We start from the raw sequence: 19,274 nt of genomic DNA, 5'->3' as shown, positions 1-19,274 counted from the left end.
GTGGAACCTAAGTCTATGTCCAAAGATTGTAGGGCTAAGGTAGGATTTGGAGAAAGGGGTTGGCCTGTAATTGCATATATAATGGAGAATACTCTATTCCAAAAGTTTTTAACGTAAGAGCATTCCCACTGAACATGAATAAATGACTCAAGCTTTCCACAGCCCTTCCAACATAAAGGGGAAAGGGGGGGGGGCGTTAATTTTTGCCAGCCTGACTGGCGTTTAGGACAGAGATTTAGCATCAGTAATAATGTTAAAATGATAGTGGCAAGTCAGCAGGCTGGATCTGTTCTGACTAGGACAAAATAAAATAAACAAATGAGAAATGACTAAATTTGTTCTCCTTCCCACCAGGGCATACTGGCAAACCTAGTCAGAATCCTTAATCAGGCTATATTGCATGACAGATAGTTTTGAAATAGAAATGATCAAGTAGTCAAACTTAACATTGAAATCTTTATGCATATCCAGAGTTCTATGCCTGCTCAAGTGGTGTTTTGCCCCCTATTAGAATTGGATAATAAGAGGAAGACTGTGTTAGGAAAGTCTTATTAACAGAGAGGATTACAATTTTGTGATTATTATTTTGTGATTATAATAATCATAGTGATAAAAATATGCAATTAATCAAGATAATGTAGGGACTTGCAGTCGTGGGGGAAAATACTAGTTTTATTAAACAAGAAGAAGCAAGAATACAATCTGACATTTTCATTATGCAGTTGTGATTTTTTATTGTGTTTTGGAGAGAATGTTTATATCCATGCAGGTTTACTTCATCAAAAGTAGATGTAGCGATAATAGCATTTATATGGTGTTGAAATTCTAGACATATACTATTGCAGTAACCTTTACAGTCTTCTCTGTAAAAGAGCCTTGCTTTGAAAATGGCAGGGGCAGAGCAGAGGGAGAGAGAGGCTTATCTAAGACCATCTATTAAGTTTGTGGCTGAGGTGGGGATTTCCACGACCACATTATAAATTTTAGCATGATGCCAGATAGAAATCATTTTTTATTACTGTGATGTAAGATGATGTTGATGTGCCCTTATATTCCCTCTTCTGTTAAAAACTGGAGAAAATGTCACCTCCCACCAAATAGGAGGTGACTTTAAATACAAGGGAGACTTTAAATACTACTTTTTTCATGAATGCAAAGGAAACCAAGATTCCAGTGGTTAACTGTTTTGCTTAGTAAAGTTTTGTATTCTCAATTTGCAGGGTTTTGTTATTGGGTGAAAAGTTTAAAATTGGCTAATTACTCTGCATCCTCACACACCTTGTGGCATCATGCCTGGTGTTCCAGTTCTCATGACCAAACGACATGTGAGGTTAAATGCACTTTTGCACCTAATGTGCAGGTGTTTTAAATTGCATCAGCTGTGGGAATTGATACTAATAGAATCAGTGCAGGCATGGAGGGAGAATATTAAGTTTCCCCATCAAAACCCCTCTTTTGAAGCTCGTATTGTTTGTGGGCAAATTCCCCACTGGTGCCTCATGAAAAACTCCTTGATAGAAAGTTATAGAGAAAGTCAACATTGAAGTCAGAGACAGCTATCAATCAGAATAGTACTTTGCAAACAACCATTTATAATTTCTAGGAATTGCTTAGCCTCTTCAATATTTTGTTTATTTTAAAGAGATGCCCAATCTATATAAAATGCTTCTTCAGTGAGAAACCTCAACCCCATTTGTTTATTTAATACTTCTGGGTGTGTATCAACTAAAATTTCAATTTCTTTTTCACTTAACATTTTCAAGATGGATGCGTATATTCCAGCACTATTAACATTTATGACTATGGCCTGGTTTGCACATTGTGGTAAGACTGATTATGATTTATCAGGACAGTGTGAACATGTGGGCTCCTGGAGGGGAGCTCCCAGCTGCTTTGCCCCCCACCCCCAGTCTTTTCTTAAGTCTTTGCCATGTGTGTTGTTCGAACTTGTGCTTGTCCTGACTAATCATGAGCTTTAGCCAAGAACAAACATACGAGTGCAGTCCCAGGTAGCTATAGTTTGTCTTAGGGTGCCTTGCCAGTGTGCCTCAATCTTACAAAGTTGCAGTGCTTTTTTCTGGGGGGACGCAGGGGGATGCATACCCCTAAGCATTTTGTGAATCTTAAGTTTTGCCTCATTGAGGGGCAGTATTTCAATATGAGTAGGAAAATGAGAGTACCCTTAAACATTTTTTTTAGACAAAAAGCACTGCAAAGTTGATCCTGTAAGCACATTCAGTGCCAGTAGCACATTTACTCCCTGTCCACCATTCTGTGTAAATAACTAATATTGCCATTTATTGGTTCTTGCTAATTTTTCCAAGTAAGCAGTACAGTATTGACAAGTCGAAATTGGTACTAATGTAGTGGAATAACCTCTGTAGTATGGAATCATCTCCAGATTCAAGATCCCAGAGGTGGTACTTCCATGAACACACATGTAAGATATGGGTCCCTTAACATCATTAGGATCACAAACAGCAGATTATTTTTAGTCTGCCAAATATATTTTCAAAGCTCCCAGAGCCAACCTCTCCACATATCTCCTTCCCTGGAAAGGTCCTCTTATATATCAGCTACTACATCTGGGACAGATGATAAGTCATCACAGCAAGTGGTTTCCTAATTGTCGTCATAGGTGCATACCCTAAGAGATCACTGCCAAGACACAGCCTTCACTGCTGTAATTTTTTTAAGGAGAGAGACTGGCTCCAACTGAAGTCCTGTGTGATTTCTTTCTGGGAGTGCTAATAATCCAGAAATGTTGGTGGCAGTGATGGAAACTGTTGTTGATGGGAACATTCAGTTCCACTGTGCTCTTGTGCCCCACCAGTGCCTTGTAGAATTATTTGAGAACAATTGTGTCTTAACTGGGCAATGGCAAGCAGAAGTTTTCTGTTAACAAAGCAGTTATGATGCATTTTTTCATGGTAATTGATCCATAATCTAATACCTAATTTAGTGGCTTCTGAATAATATTTGTAAAAGTACTTGGATTATGAAGAACAATATGCTGTAAGACTGATTGCTGAGATTTGCATGTGTTAGCTTAATTCCTGGAAGGAATGACAATGGACTTGAAGTATTTTATTAAGAAAGAAGTGGGCTGAGAAAGATGATTGTAGTAAGCTTCTCTTAAGCCATTTTCCACGTGGAAAAACAACAAAACTTACTTATAGTGCCTTTCATACCCTGGTTACTAAGTATACTGCTACCTGTTAAGGAGCAATGATGCTAGGGGCTTGTCCACTCTTCTGCTTGTTCTGTGCATAGATAGCACAGGTCTGAACGGTTTCCTGCTTGTCCCTTGCTTTCTAGGCATGGGTCTGAGTGGTTTTGCCTTTGCCCCACGGCTTTCCTTTGGAAAACACATTCTTTAGTGCTGAATTGGAACAAAAGGCAATCCACAGAAAACCCAATTGCCCTTTTGTTCCAGTTCAGAATTAAACTGCTGGTTTTCCTGGGGCAAACAGAAGTGTGGATGAGTCCTAATTTTGTGCAAATTGTTCTAGAGTCAGTGCTCCTAGTGTTATGACAATAAATGTTGCACATTGAAATTATCTTTCTTGGCGGTAAGCCTATGAAGACATTAATCTTTCAAATACCAACTTTCTGTACAAAACTTCCTGATCAAAACAGCCCCTTCCTATGAAATTTTGACCATCCTAGAACCTTTAAAGCAAAAAGCAAGCATTTCACAATCTAAATTTTACAACCAAAAACAAAGCACATTATGTCTGAAAATTACACTCCTCTGCCTTTTCCCTGGCAGTTGTTTCTCTGGGGGACCACCATGGATATAACCACTGTAATCTGATTACCGATTCCAGTTTTAGGGTATGAGGCAGTAGCATGACTCGAAAAAGATAATAGAAGAAATGTATGTGCAATAACATAATTAAAAATCCAGTGATGCATTTGGAGAGGGGTGTGTGCGTGTGCACACACTCAAATACAAACATAATGGACTCAAATTCCCATCTCCCAGTCAGCATGGCCAATGGCCAGGGGTCATTGGACTTTTAATTCAACAACATCAGGAGAGTCATGGGTTTCCCCATTCCTGCTCTGAAACAATAACTTTGCCACCACCCACTCAGTATTGTAATTGTAGCTGGTAATTGTAGCGGTTATTCTTTTTTCTATTGCTGTCAAGAGAATCATGGCCTGATTATACTGGTTTCACTGGCCCTCCCAACTTTTATATGTCGTTTCTGGAAACAGAACTTAAGCACTGAAGTCCTCCAAGGCTAACAGAAGACAGGATAACTAACAAAGGCAACGAAACCCTGTGCTCTGCACCCCTGCAATTGTTGTTCATTTTGGTTACAAGTTAAGCATGCTGTGCTGGGTCATGAAGGTGTGAATTGTTTCTTAGCCACATTAAAATTGCTCTAAGCTAGAGCTTGAAGTGGGACACGGGTGGCGCTGTGGGTTAAACCACAGAGCCTAGGACTTGCTGATCAGAAGGTCGGCGGTTCGAATCCCCATGACGGGGTGAGCTCCTGTTTCTTGGTCTCTGCTTCTGCCAACCTAGCAGTTCAAAAGCACATCAAAGTGCAAGTAGATAAATAGGTACTGCTCCAGTGGGAAGGTAAATGGCATTTCCGTGTGCTGCTCTGGTTTGCCAGAAGCAGCTTAGTCATGCTGGCCACATGACCCGGAAGCTGTACGCCGGCTCCCTTGGCCAATAAAGCGAGATGAGCACCGCAACCCCAGAGTCGGCCATGACTGGACTTAATGGTCAGCCCAACTGGATCAGCCCAACTAGCCTGGCCTCCTGTTCTCTCAGTGGCCCATCAGGATCCAAGCACCAGAGCACTGTGGTTCCACAGTCAGAAGCAGAGCATAGCCATCATGGCTATTTGTCATTGATAGGCCACAATCCAGCAGTGAACTTTAAAGATGGCATTGTTTTTGCTTGTTTTGTTGTCACGGAGTAATTAACAATTCCTATATTACCGTGGCAGTCTGGAAGCCATTTTCTTCTGACGTTTTCTCATACCACTCGTGTGATATGGGAACTTTGTGGACAGTGTCAATAAAAATAATAAATACAATAAAAGGGGGGTTGGGCTAGATGACCCTTGAGTCCCTTCCAGCTGTAAGCTTCTATGAGGGTCACTCCTTCCTAGATGAATGCTGTCTTTCCACTCTGCTCTGATCATATTCAGGTGCAGGAACCACTTTGGTGGGATTGTTGAAGCAGTTACGGTCTGCATCAAACATTGCCAGAGCAACATGGGAGGAAGTAATGTAGAAGCAGCTTCCCCAGTACTCCTTTAATGGATGAATTGGCCTTAAAATGGCCACCCTTCCAGAATTGCAGTGGACCTTTCCTTCCTTTCTTCTGAGGGCTTTTGTGTATGATTAAGCATCTCACATAGAATACATTATTTGGATTGTCTTCCCATTTGGATTGTTCTTCGGATTGCCCTCCAGGAGACTTCAGTAAACAAAAAATCATAGTAAGAAATTTCCAGTTTTGGCTTGCCTGCTTTGTCAGGTCTGGTATGTTGATTCCCTTGATTAGATTTCTTACACTTTAACAGAAAAACAAATGGGTTTTTTACATTGAAATTTTACTTTGGCTTTTTCCTCTCCCTTGAGCAGAATCTTTATATCTGTAACTTTGAGCCTAATGTGCTGAGACAACATATCTCTTCACACCTAATAGCAATATTACTGTTTTCGGGAGGACAATAGAAGTATCCAAAAAACATGGGATAATTTTCTCTATCTGACTTCTACATTCATTCTTTCAAACATAAATCTATTAGGGTATATTATATTTCTTTTACTCTAATTTAATTAGTGTATTCTATGCAAAGCAGGTTATTAATTGGAACCAATTGGTTAATAACTTGTAGTATGAGACTATGGGCTGTATGTGACCATAATTTGTTATGCTGGATTCCAATCTGAGCAAAATTATATAGAATCTGAGCTGAGCTTTCTATAACTAAAAGACAATTTGAAATATTGTATTTGTGATTTTTGAAAGTTCCCCAATTAATATTGATTTGGCATAGAAGCATTTGTTTGCCTGTTTCGAATAGACTACAGAATGAAAGCTCCACCTACTTTCCTACCTCTGTAATGGAGCTAAACATGGAATTGGAGCTTGGACACATAGGCTAGTGATAAATGTACACTCATTTCTATGTTATGGTAAACACATTCACATGTCATGAGCAAAAACAAGCCACAGTGAGCCATGGGTTTGAACACAGCCTCCCTTCTCCTCCCACAGGGCTGGGAGAAGAATTTCAGAAGCATTGGCTTTCAATTTTGGTTAACCACTGTGTGGCATGTTATCTAGACCCAGAGGAGTGGTTAACATAAACTTATATTTGTTTCAGCGAGTGAGCTTCAGCAAACATGCTTTGAAGTTGGCTTGTTTGAAACTAGCCATAGTTAATGTTAACTGCAGTTATTTGGGCTTTAGGACACAACAAACTGGTTAACCAAATCTGAAAGCAAAGCTTCCAAGATGGAGGAGAGTGCATGAGCCTAAGCTTTGCTGCTGCTCATTCTTGCTATGCACGTCATGCACTAGCAATTAACAGCAATTTTACTTACTGCTGTTCCCTCAAAAGCCAACTTTAGTGTTTCTGACACTGCCCCTGCAAACTCTCGAATCTTCTTTTGCCTTAGTGGCAATGCTTTACACACCAGTTTATACACTACCCTGTATTTTCTGTTATCGTCTTGCTTGTGTTGACAGAAGGGTAGTGGCAAAACATCAGGGAATATAAGAAGTGCATTTGCTGAGAGGTATCCTAGCAACATGTTAGGAATCTGCTGTGTCCCCATGCACAAAACATCAGCATGCTGAGGAGGGCACAGAAGGCAGTCTGATGTGCTTTGCATCTGTTCTTCAGGATCTGGATTTTAAGTGTGTGACCAGAGTCTTAAAAGCCAAGGATATATAGGAAAAAGAATATGGGTTTTAAAAACCTTTACTTGCTTAGATCTGCCCCTCTTTCTTCCTGACTGATCAAATTGAAGCATTTTTTGCCTCTGAATTATACTGAATTAAGATTGTCTTGGGTAGCTAGGGAAGGGAGGCGTTTGCCTTCTGTTTTATCTTGTAAAAACTGAACATTATTGCAAATCCTGAATTTCTTCTTTTGGAAAGAAATTGACAAAGTCATTTGAAAGAGCAATATTAAGACTGCAGTTCCACCTTCTCTCCCCAAGAGCAGTTGTGCTGATGCTATTGTTGGACTCAACAGAAGTTAATTTAATATTTGTTGACACACTATCAGTGTTCACATGTAGCATCAAACCATGGTTTAATGCTACATACGTGATCTGCAGTAAGCCCAAGTGAAATGCTGGACTCCTGCACTACCTTCTTCTTCATGGCCAGGAGTAGGATTTTGTCAGAGATGAATCCTCAATTTTGTCAGAGTAAAAATTCTGGCTTACAACAAACTTTAAACAGCCCAGCTTCATACATCATCACATGATTTGGAGAGAACTGTCATAAAAATGCAGATGGCATCCGGCTCTATCTTCTTGGTAGTTCCTTCACCCTCAGAAGCTCATGGGAGGGAGGGCATTCACTGGTGGCTCCTAAGCTGTGAACCTCCCTTCCCACAGAGGTGTGTCTCACACCTTCATTATACTGCTTGCAGAGAATACGGAAGACTCTTTACCCTGGCTTTTGATACCTGCAGTGTCTTTTTTTAGGACCTCCTAATTTTTTGTGTTTAAGTTGTTTGAAATATTGAATTTTAACGTTGTAACCTGCCCTGGAACATAGGGTGAAGGGTGGGTTGTTGTTGTTGTTAATTTCTTCATTAAGAGCCCTTTACTTTTCCTCCCATAATTCTGCCCACCAGGGCAAGGGCCACCACATTATACAGTTTTACTTTAGACATTGCTTGAATTTCAGATACAGACTTTAACAAGTTAATGTTGCTCATTTGCTGAACTTCAGTAGGGAATGTCCGGATCTTCTGTTACCCTCTCTGTGTTGGCGCAGCAATTTGTCTCATTTTTCTCCCAGCCCCTACTCCCAAGTGTTGCTCTTAACATCACTAACATTAGTTTTTGTTCCCCTGTAGGTGCCCACAAAGAAGCTGAGGAAATATGAGAGGGAGTATCAGATGATGCGAGAGAATCAGCTACAGCAGGAAGACCCTCTGGACAGATACAAGGTAATGGGATGCAAAGTATTCAAGCAACTTCCATTGACCCACTTAGGCAAAACGGGATCACCTTCACAAGCTGAAAGTAGGTTTTCTAGTATTGTTTTCAACAGTAGTGTGTTATATGTTTATTTTAAAAGGCACACTTCAGGCACTTTTTGTTGTTTGAAAATATGCATTTATATTTTGTTTAAAATAATTAAAAGGCACCATAAAGCCTGCCACATTATATTTTTTTATTCTTTCAGTTTATATGTTTGTAGGTAACACTTCTGCTGTTGAACTTTTCTGGGAAACTGCATGGGATCCTGAGAGAGAGAGAGAGATTCTCTACCACTGACACGCAAAGGAGGAAATATATTATGCTTTAGACAAAGCTCTGTGTGGTTCACTACCACAGACACATTTTGGAAGGTGCATGCTTCCAAGATTGACGTTTCACTCTCTGTGGTGCAAATCTTCCTCATAATTTGTTGATGTTTGTAGTTGTGTTTATCACACATAATGAGAGGCACAGAATAGTTGAAATACTATATTTTATTGGGCCCAGTTTTTCTTACGTCATGGTTGTTCTAAGCAAGGATAAAAGGAAAGTCCTTAGTAAGGTGAAGCCTTGTCTCACCCATTTTTTACTCTACCTTTGTTCTGAACTCCCAGGCCTCAAAAAGTCCTGATGTAGCATAGTGGCTAAGTGAGCAGGAAGTTCCTGTTTCAAATCCCGTCTCAGCCACAAATTCATTCCGCAAGCCACTATACCCTCAGACTCAGTTTGGCATCTATAATGTGGTAATAGTCCTACTGGCCTACCTTACAGGGCTGTTGTAAGGATTATTGAGATAATGTATGTGAAGCACTTGGAATACTATGCGAGTGCTAAGTATCAAGTCTGAAAGCTTGCATTATGTAACTGGTCTAATAAAATAAAACATCCCCTGGCTGAATTTTATTAATATGGTGCCCTAATACCTATTTGTGGTCCTTGTGAGAAATGCAACATAAATAAATCTATATTACCCCTTTCTTCTAAGAATTGATAAACCAACCCCCCACAAATAGGATGTTTTTATTCTTTTATTACATTGATCTGAAGCATAGCTTGGATTCTAGGTCAGAAGAAATTTTTTCATGGTGTTCTGGTTAGTATGGTCATGGTAGTGTGACATATATTGATTATTTTCTGTTTGTTTAATTAAAGTATTGATCGGGAATGTTAGTTCATTAAGCTTCTTCCGCCGTAATGCAGGAGTCTCTGCCATTTTGTGGTGAGCCGATTTGTCATACTGCAGTCCATTTCTAAAATAGGCTTTGTTGCTCAGAAATTTGTCAATACCACATTGACTGCCTATTAAGAGAAATATTAAAACCTGTACATACTGTAAATTTCCATACTTGGTAATCCATGCCTGGGCAAAATCTACAGAGAGCAAGCTGTGTGCTGAAAAGAAGAAGCACTTAGGGAATGATTCCCCCCCCCCCTTTTGTTTTCTACCACAAGACGTTAAGGGGAGGTAAAATATGTGGTTAGTTATGTTGAGAAAAATGCAGGAGTATTCCTGCATGAAGATGTTTCCTTGCTAGTTTGGGCTGACTGTTTACTCTAAATGTGAAATATGTCATGCCCTTCTACAGAAACATCCATTAGCAAAAGAGTTGGCAGTTAAGGTGAAACCCAAATCCTTGCACACACATCCTCATTGGTCAGGTAAAATCTTTCCTCCAGAGGGCGCCTGTATTACGGCTATATTACTAGTTATCCTTGTTTACTGTGATAAGGTGCACACACAGGCAGATGCCTTAAAGGGCTGGGAGAGGCATGGTTTCAATAGGGCAATGGTGGGTACTTTCTTTGTTGCATAAACTTCGTTTGTGTTGCATAAGGTGAACTTTCACCTTATGCAAACATTTTCAGATACATTTGGGGTTGCAGTGTCCCCAGAAGCAGGATTTGAGTTTTGCCGGATCACAAGGAAAATTCTAACTGGATTTTTTTTTTCTTTTTAAGTTACGTTTTTAAAATAATGTAAACCTCTGTAGTATTATTGGTCCCTAATACTGTTTGTGTTGATATTACAGAAGGTGACTAATTTGCTTTTTCTGCAATAAGTAAAAAAATATGGCTTTAGTCTAAATAATTGTTTTTGTCCCCCTCTGTGCTCCTTTCTCACCAGAAGTGGGTGGAACGGGTTCAGCATTATGCACATGTGTGCATGATGAGTAGCTTATCCATTTGAGCAGCATTTTGCAGGGTTTCTTTGCCCCCTAGTATTTTGTGTGTATTATTTTTCAGTTGCCCCTGGCATTTCAGCAGGGGTTTTGACCGCAAAAAGTATTAATAAATAAATAAAAATCAATGTTTTTATTCTTAAGTTAAGGAGTTGTGCCTCACAGGGTGATTTACATCTCATGGTTGAGGACTAACCTGGAGCATGTAGTTGTAGAAGAGGAAGGCAAGTTTTTTGACTCATTTCCAGTGCTGTTAGGGTGCACTTGACAACAAAGGGTTAAGACTGTAAATTTTGTATCTCTTTTTCAAAGGTGATGTTAATTTCAGGAATGAGATAGACTTTCCTTCCACAAATACAAATGATGATACATTTATTGCCTGGCTTAGACAATAAATAATAGACACATGCTCATCATATTCTTGATTCAAATTTTCTTCTGATGTGATCAGGAGACAATATTCAGGAACAAGAGAGGCTTCTTCGAAATACGTTGGCTTAGATTCATAGAACTGTAAAGTTGGAAGGGATCCCAAGGGTCATCTAGTTCAACCCCTGCAATGCAAAAATATTAGCTAAAGCATCCATGACAGATGGGCACTCAACCTCTGCTTAAAAAACTCCAATGAAGGAGAGTCCACAACGTCCCGAGGGAGACAGTTCCTCTCTCGACCAGCTCTTATGGTCAGAAAGTTCTTCCTGATGTTTAGTTGGAATCTCCTTTCTTAAAGCCATTGGTTTGAGTCCTACCCTCCAGAGCAAGAGAAAACAAGCTCGTTCCCTCTTCCATGTGACAGCCCTTGAGATATTTGAAGATGGTTATCATATCTCCTCTCAGTCTCCTCTTTTCCAGGCTAAACATACCCAGCTCTTTCAAGCACTGCTCATAAGGCTTAGTTTTGAGACCCTTGTGTTGCGTTTGCAAAGTAAAGGAAGGATTGGACCCTGATTAAAAATCAAGACACGAGGCTTTGACCAGCAAGGCTCTCAGAGAAAGTGCGTAAACCACACCCTTCACCAGGTCATTTTATTAGCAAAAGAATCTTTTACACAGTGCTCGTAAGAACCAATCATATTTCCTCTGAGCATTTCATCAAACCCCACGTGGGGAAAAAGTTACACTACAACACTAATTAGCATGCATATATTTTGGGGTAAATATGTTGAGAACTACCAAGGGGTGCATCTGGCAACCCCAGAGGTGAGAAATAAACATGATAAGAAGGATGGCCAGAAAGACCAGGTCACTACCACCTTCATGTGAGATCTGTTTCCTGGCTCCAAGATTAACATCTTAAGATTATATGTAAGAAACTACATCAAAGAACTTGCCCACTATCTTTTATGGCACAGGATGCCTGCCTGGCGAAGCAACAACTGTGTACTGCTGTGTACGTGACGTGAGGAGAGAGAAATGGGCAGTAGGGTCAAAAGGGCCAGAGATGCAGAGGTGTAGATTGATCAAAAATCATATCAAAATAGTTTAAACCCAGTCAACGCAATGCTTTCATTGCTGACACAGATGGCTTACTCTATATCTGTTATAATTCCTCATAGCAATCCCACCTGATCACTACATCTCTGGATATTTGCACTCCTACACCCTTGATCATCTTGGTTGCTCTCCTCTGCACATGTTCCAGCTTGTCAACATCCTTCTTAAATTGTAGTACCCAGAATTGGACACAGTATTCCTGGTGTGGTCTGACTAAGGCAGAATAGAGTGGTACTATTACTTCCCTTGATCTGGACACTAGACTTCTGTTGATGCAGCCTAGAATAGCATTAGCTGTTGTTGTTTTTTTCTGCCTCGCACTTTTTACTCATGTTAAGCTTGTGGTCCACCAAGACCCCTAGATCCTTTTCCCATGTACTGCTAGTAAGCCAGGTGTTCCCTATCTTCTATTTGTGCATCTGGTTCTTCCTGCCTAAGTGCAGAAACTTACATCTGTCCCTGTTGAAATACATTTTGTTAGCTTGCGCCCAGTTCTCCAATCTGTTAAGGTCAAATTGAATTTTGATTCTGTCATCTGCGGCATTAGCTGCGCCTCCCAGTTTGCAAATATGATGAGCATCCCCTCAATTCCTTCATCCAAGTTGTTTATAAAGATGGTGAACAACAATGGGCTCAGGACAGAACCCTGTGGCACCCCACTTGTCACTTTTTCCAGGATGATGAGGAACAATTAATGAGTACTCTTTGGGTTCGGTCTGCCAACCAGCTACAAATCCACCTAACAGTTACTTCATTCAACCCACATTTTAGCAGTTTCTTCGCAAGAATATCATGGGGGACTTTGTCAAAAGCCTTCCTGAAATCAAGATACACCAAGTCCACAGCATTCCCCTGATCTACCAAGCTTGTTACTCCAAGAACAACAACAAAAAGAGATTTGTCTGGCATGACCTAATTTTTAGAAACCTATGCTTATTGTGAACTAGGTACATTTGCATTGGTAGCCAGATACTGTTGAACTTTGACACCATCACTGATTAATATGCCTTTGAGCAAAAAGCATGTATATCCTGTGTTAACCAAACCCCGCTGTTACAGAGTCCTCTATTACCTTTGAAGAGGTAAAACATCACCCATAGCTCCAGTCTTGGCTATTAATACCACTACTCTCTTTTTAAGCCTTTAAGCTAGTGTGTTGTAGGAGCAACTACACTGTCCAGGCACTTGTCCTCAGAATTTGTAAGCTGCCAGCTAGACATAAGAATCAGCCTGCCCTCTCTTGATTCACTGGGAGCCCAGATCTTTGAGTGTGTGATCTAAAGCAACCAATCAAATTGTAAAGTTGAAGTACAGTGGTGCCCCGCAAGACGAACGCCTCGCAAGACGGAAAACCCGCTAGACGAAAGGGTTTTCCGTTTTGGAGGCGCTTCGCAAAACGAATTTCCCTATGGGCTTGCTTCGCAAGACGACAGCCCATAGGGAAATCTCCGGGACAGCGGGGAAGCGCAGCGCGTCTTCCCCACTGTCCTCGGACCTCCTCCCGCCGCCCGGCTTCGGAACGAATCTCCGATGCCGGGCGGGGGGGGGGGGAACGCCTCCTCCCGCCGCCCGGCATCGGAACGAATCTCCGATGCCGGGCGGGGGGGGAACGCCTCCTCCCGCCGCCCGGCATCGGAACGAAGCTCCGATGCCGGGCGGGGGGGGGGGGAACGCCTCCTCCCGCCGCCCGGCATCGGAACGAAGCTCCGATGCCGGGCGGGGGGGGAAACGCCTCCTCCCGCCGCCCGGCATCGGAACGAAGCTCCGATGCCGGGCGGGGGGGGGGAAACGCCTCCTCCCGCCGCCCGGCATCGGAACGAAGCTCCGATGCCGGGCGGGGGGGGGGGAACGCCTCCTCCCGCCGCCCGGCATCGGAACGAAGCTCCGATGCCGGGCGGGGGGGGGAACGCCTCCTCCCGCCGCCCGGCATCGGAACGAAGCTCCGATGCCGGGCGGGGGGGGGACGCCTCCTCCCGCCGCCCGGCATCGGAACGAAGCTCCGATGCCGGGCGGGGGGGCGGGGACACCTTCTCCCGCCGCCCAGCTTCGGATGGCTTTCCTGAAGACTTGGGGAGGGAGGAGGGTTTTCCTTCCCACCGCCAACATTCAGAATGCTGTTCTGAATGTTGGCGGTGGGGAGGAAAAACCCTCCTCCCACGCAAGCCCCGGGAACAGAGGGAAAGCGCTGCGCGCCTTCCCCTCTGTTCCCGTACCTGTCCTGAAGGCTTGCGGTGGGGAGAAAAGCCCTTCTCCGCACCGCCAGCCTGGCAAGCGGTTTCCCTAGGAACGCATTAATTGATTTTCAATGCATTCCTATGGGAAACCGTGCTTCGCAAGACGAAAAACTCGCAAGAAGAAAAAACTTGCGGAACGAATTAATTTCGTCTTGCGAGGCACCACTGTATTCAGAAGCTGTGCAAAAGTACAACTAAGTTCATTTTAAATGTGACTCGTACAGGAGAAAGTTTTAGTAGATTCTGAGGTGTGACATTTGGATTTTCCACCTTGGCACCAAAATATATTGGTCTTGTACAATTCCATACATATTTTACTGGTAGTGGCCCCCTGATTCTGTGAAACTTGCTTCTGACTAATCATGCTTAGGATTAGGAATGTGGAAAGCTGCCTTTTAGTCAGAACTTCAGTCCTAGTCAGTTTGGCTCATTGGTTGTCAGCTGGTGGGCTGGGACCCACTATGGTTCATGGCTCAACAGCAACACTTACCACCATATAAATATGGGGTTGGGGGGGGGAGGAAGAAAGGTGGTCCACAAATGCATGTTTGGTATAACAGTGGGTCCTGGCATTCCAGGATTTCAGTTATTTGGCACCTATAGCTGAAAATGCCTCTTCCCCTCCCCTGGGAATAAAAATGCAAGAATAATAAACAACAGTCTGCTCTTGCTTTGCGGCAGCCAAAATAAGACACCCATGGAGCCATTTCACTCTGTCCAATGGCAAGACCTAGTTGATCCCTTTTACCACATGATATATGGTTACTCAAATAAATTCTATCCTGTGTTGCTGCTGCTCTCCCTGACTGCAAGAGTAGGAAAAAAGAATCACATATTGAATGTTGTTTTTCTTTTTGAAGAACAATTTCTAAATAACGGCATTCTGGATGACTGTGTGCCTAAATTACTCATAGCAACAGACAACACAGTGGAAAAACGTTGTGATGTGTTCCACAAAGCACATAGTCTAACTTTAGCTTTTATATTTTGGCAGTCTTAATGGCTTGCAATAATTTATCTTATGTTTAACCTCCTTTTTGGCTGCATTTCAAACCAGCACATATCCAAGTTTCTGGTTTTCTTACTAATTTTAACAACTACCCATATTGAAGCAACTCAGTGTCCAAATAGTTGCTCTGTTGCAATGAAATATAATGAAGGCGTTTGGCAAGGGGTGTGACACATTGAGTTACACCCAGCTTTAGGAATAATATTGTAATCTTTCTGCATCAGTCTACATGTTCATTCTCTATGCTGAATGAGGATAGTTGAGGGTGGAGTTAAGTGTATTGCAGCCTTCCTGAGTTGGAACTTGTCTTCTTGTTTCAAGCTTCCTCTTTTTAATCAAATGTTGCCTTTAATAGGTCACAGCTGGAAGAGGTTATATCCTTTTTAAAAGGAAAAGGGAAAAAGCCAAACCCCCTCACAGAGCACGCTCCCAAGCTGGTTTTTCCCCTGCTTCCCAATTGTTGTTGATTGATATTTAAATTTCACTGGATTACTTCTCTCTCTCTCTCAACTTTATATCTGTGATTGAAAGCAGTAGTTGTTCTGTGACTTGTATGGAGGTAAGTTTTATATCTCTGTGTTACTGTATTACATATTTTCCTCTCTGTTTTGGAAATGCAGTGTCCTTCTTGACAGCTCATAACAAGCAATTTCCTCAACTTCATTCCCTCTATTAATGCTACAGCTTGGATTGGGGGTGTAGTAGTAATAGTAGCTAGCACTGGAGGATTAGTACAAGAAGTCTCTGTTTACATATCTATCTTTAAATTGGCTAGCATGGTCATAAATGTTTTCTTCTAGAATGTAATAGTATTTACAAGTGGGTTATAGTTAAAGTGAATCTAAAACTTCCTAGAAGCAACAGAATTAACCTGTGTATTCCTTGAGATGCATAATTTAAGTTCTTTTCCCTCTGGGATTCTCAATTTTCTCATGATTTAAGCATTTTAAAAACGATTATTTCAAGAAGAATTATAACTCCTTTGCAGAAAGCAAGGGCTCATTCTGACATAATATAATTCCTCCCTAGGGGAACATTTGCGGGGTGGGGGTGGGATGTTGAAATCATACACAGTGATTTAATTCTGCAGCACAAAGGAGTAAAGGCAGCTTGACAGTGACCATCAGCCAAAAAAGAAAAGAAAAAGAAAAGTTTTGACCAGAGGGCTTTCATTCAGTCATTTGTTACAGCCTCTCTATTTTTAAAATTGACCATTTTTTAAAAAAATAGTGTAGAATGGGAGGACACTGCAATTCCTACCACACAGCTTGCTTGCTCACTTGTCTGTAAATGAATAGCCAGGCATCTGAAGTTCACGTTTGTGCTACTTGCTTTGCAAACACCAAAGCTTTTGGTAAGCAGATAACAAAGGGTGTAAAGCCAACTATTGTTCACATTTGTGCTGCTTGCTTTGCCAGCACCAAAGCTTTCGGTAAGCAGATAACAACAGCTGTAAAGCCAACTATTGCTCATGAAGAAAAGCTCCCTTCAAGGCTACAAAGAGTTGAAATGGGGACCCAAGGAGATGTGCACTTAAGTACTTAGCAGTCAGTTGCATATCTTGTTTTTTCTAAACAAATTTATGGGGTGGGAAAGCCCAGTCTCACCATGGGGGCAGTGAGTGAGAAGGGGTGGCTTATTTCTTCCCGGTTCCACTGAGAGAAGGGAAACGTCCCATTGTTGTCCCATTGCTACAGTTATCAGTCCACAATTTACACAGAATTTGGAATCTTTTTTACCCTGGGCAAAAGAGTTGCCAGCTTGAGCCTTTTCCCTACCCTTGTCAGCTAGCTTTCTTTAAGTAATATTTTCTTATGTGTTGTGGCTGAAAACAGTTGTGGATGTTTACTTATTTATTTTAGGTGTAACTCTAGTTTACAGCTGCACTTGGAAGTATGCCTTATAGATTCAGGAAGAGCTAGTGTTAGGTTGAGTTCACATCTTAGCACAATTTCCCCACTTCCCTTATCTCATGCTGGGCTTCAATCCACAGCTTCACAATTTAATTATAGAAGTAGTTGCAGTGAGTCCCAGAATTCTCCTGTAGCTCCTGAAGGGTGTTCCAAACCTTCAGGATGAGCCCCATCCCCAGGACAGCAGCAGAGCCAATAAGGATGGTCCTCTCCAGGCGGAGGAGCTGCCCTGCCCTCCCAGATCAGACCTATCGGGGCTTTTTTGGGAGCTTCTCAAGGTCACCAGTGTAAAACAAAATATTTCTTTTATTGATTTATTATTATTATTACCTTTTCATTTTCCCCCTCTAGACCACCCAACACCTCACAGCTAGGGATTGGGGCACAGGGAACAGAGCAGGTCAACATTAGAGACTGCATGCCATTGTTGCAATGGGACAGCAAGCAGGCTCCTCACCCCTTCTGGGGCTGTCAGGCCACCCACCATAGGAGAAATCTCACTGGCCAGGCTAGTTCTCACTACTCCCACTTGTTTCAGGGCTGTTTTGGGTGATATATTTGCCAAAAAATGCTTACATTATTCTAAGCTTCCCCCCACTCCAGGGGACCAGACATGAGCTTTGGGCTGCTGGGGTAACTGCAGCAGACATGAAATCCGAGAAAGATGTGTCAGGGACACAGTGGTGCCAGGGGAAGGCCAAGCACTGCAGTCCTCGCAGGCTGGCTCTTCAGCATCTCATAATATGAGGCTCTTATTCCCAATACGAATAGACCTCTGGATCTGGGTAGTGAGTTACACCCAAATTCTTCATTTGGATGAGGGAATGATTGCCCATGAAATACCCTGGCTGGTTTTGTATTTGGAAGGGGATGGGAGGAGCAGCCATATCTGTTCCAGTTTGGGGTTTAGAAAGTTCCAGAAGGAAACAGCAAAAGCACTATCCTTGGGAGCGTACTAGCCACAAAAGGAACAGGAGGTCTCCACCCTTGAGCTCATTATCATCTAGCTCCTCCAGGAAGTCATCTTTCTATAAGCATATGCCTGCCTCTTCTGTCACTCTGCAGAAGGGAAGGGAAGACCAAGGACCCTTATGACAAGATGGTCAGGGTGTCTTCACAGGAGATTTGAAGCTTCTGCTACTGCCTTCTGGGCTTTGCTTGCCAGCTCTAGCTTCGTATGGTTTGACTAGATCATCCTCAGGGTCCCTTCGAACTCTACAATTCTATGATTCTATTATTCTATGTGGTTCCAGGAGCTGGAAGGTATGTCCAAGGTGATTAAGGATGGTCTCGAGAAGATTGGACTGGTTTCTGTGCTCATGGCAGACACTTCTCATGGGTACCCTCAAGTTATAGTCTCAAGCCTTGACAGTTAACATGGTGGCCAGAAGTAACATATGACTGAGGACTTGGGCAACCAGTCAGTTCTTAGTCCAGGCTGGCTGGAGCATCCCTTCTCAGGTACAAAGCTGTTTGGCAAGGCATTTGATCTAGTGCTCAGAAATAGTAAAGATGAAAAGAAGGCCTAGTCTACTCTAGAAAGGAAGCAAAAGAACCAAAACAGTGACAGTCTTTACACTCGGGCTTATTCCACAAGGAACTGGACTTCAGGGAAGTACTTCTAGCAGAGTTTATCCCAGGGGTTTGGGTGCAGCTCCGTGCAGACTCAACCAGGGACAAACACATCTGCTATGTTCAGCAAGGTTTAGAATAAATCTTCCTCTTCCTGACACCAGCTCCCTGCCCGTAACTAAAGGTAGGTGATGCTTTACTATGCATCAAACTAGTTCTGAAGTATAGGTCTGAGAGATTGTCTCCCTAGGTTACATAATGGAGTATGTATGTTGTCCCAGAAATAAATTCATGACCTCCCCAAGGTCATGAAATCTATCCAAACACCAGCCAGGGCTAGAAGCCATCAGCACCTTCTGGATGTCAAAAGACTAGCTCTTGTCTCTACAGTCTAGAGCAGGGGTCGGCAAACTAAGGCCCGGGGACCGGATCAGGCCCAATTGCCTTCAGGATTTGGCTTGTGGATCAGTGTGGGGATTCTGTTTGTTCGGGCTGCGCCATTTTTCTCCCTGCGCTATTCCATTTTTTCTCCTTTCCCTCACACACACCACGGCGACGCCTCCCTCCTCCTGGATTCTCCCTGCCCTGCCTAGAGGAGGAAGGGGGCTGGGCTGAGCTGGCTGAGCACCATTTTAAGCAGCCCCTCTCCGGAGCCTGCCCTTTCACACCG

The 19,274-nt window shown here is 42.5% G+C and overlaps 1 protein-coding gene and 1 long non-coding RNA gene across 8 annotated transcripts in view; one reads left to right on the top strand and one right to left on the bottom strand.

Annotated features, from left to right (window-relative positions):
* RABGAP1L (RAB GTPase activating protein 1 like) overlaps positions 1-19,274 on the top strand; it is a 149,870-nt gene that overhangs the window by 117,590 nt on the left and 13,006 nt on the right. For 3 of the 7 annotated variants that reach the window (XM_081012105.1, XM_081012108.1, XM_081012109.1), the window contains one exon: positions 8,076-8,168. In XM_081012105.1, the coding sequence (XP_080868231.1) occupies positions 8,076-8,168 (93 nt within the window). Of the gene's footprint in view, positions 1-8,075; positions 8,245-8,407; positions 9,110-14,308; positions 15,679-19,274 lie in introns of those variants that run through there. The other 4 variants (XM_081012107.1, XM_081012111.1, XM_081012106.1 and 1 more) reach the window with 3 other exon arrangements.
* On the bottom strand, positions 16,166-18,493 carry LOC308480680. Its single transcript, XR_013988223.1, has 2 exons — positions 16,332-18,493; positions 16,166-16,285 (listed from the first exon to the last, which is right to left on the bottom strand). It is a non-coding gene; the product is annotated as an uncharacterized lncRNA (long non-coding RNA).

The sequence above is a fragment of the Podarcis pityusensis genome, assembly GCF_964106645.2.
Source record: "Podarcis pityusensis genome assembly, chromosome: 6".
Lineage (NCBI taxonomy): Eukaryota > Metazoa > Chordata > Lepidosauria > Squamata > Lacertidae > Podarcis > Podarcis pityusensis.
This window is presented reverse-complemented; position numbering and strand designations above follow the sequence as displayed.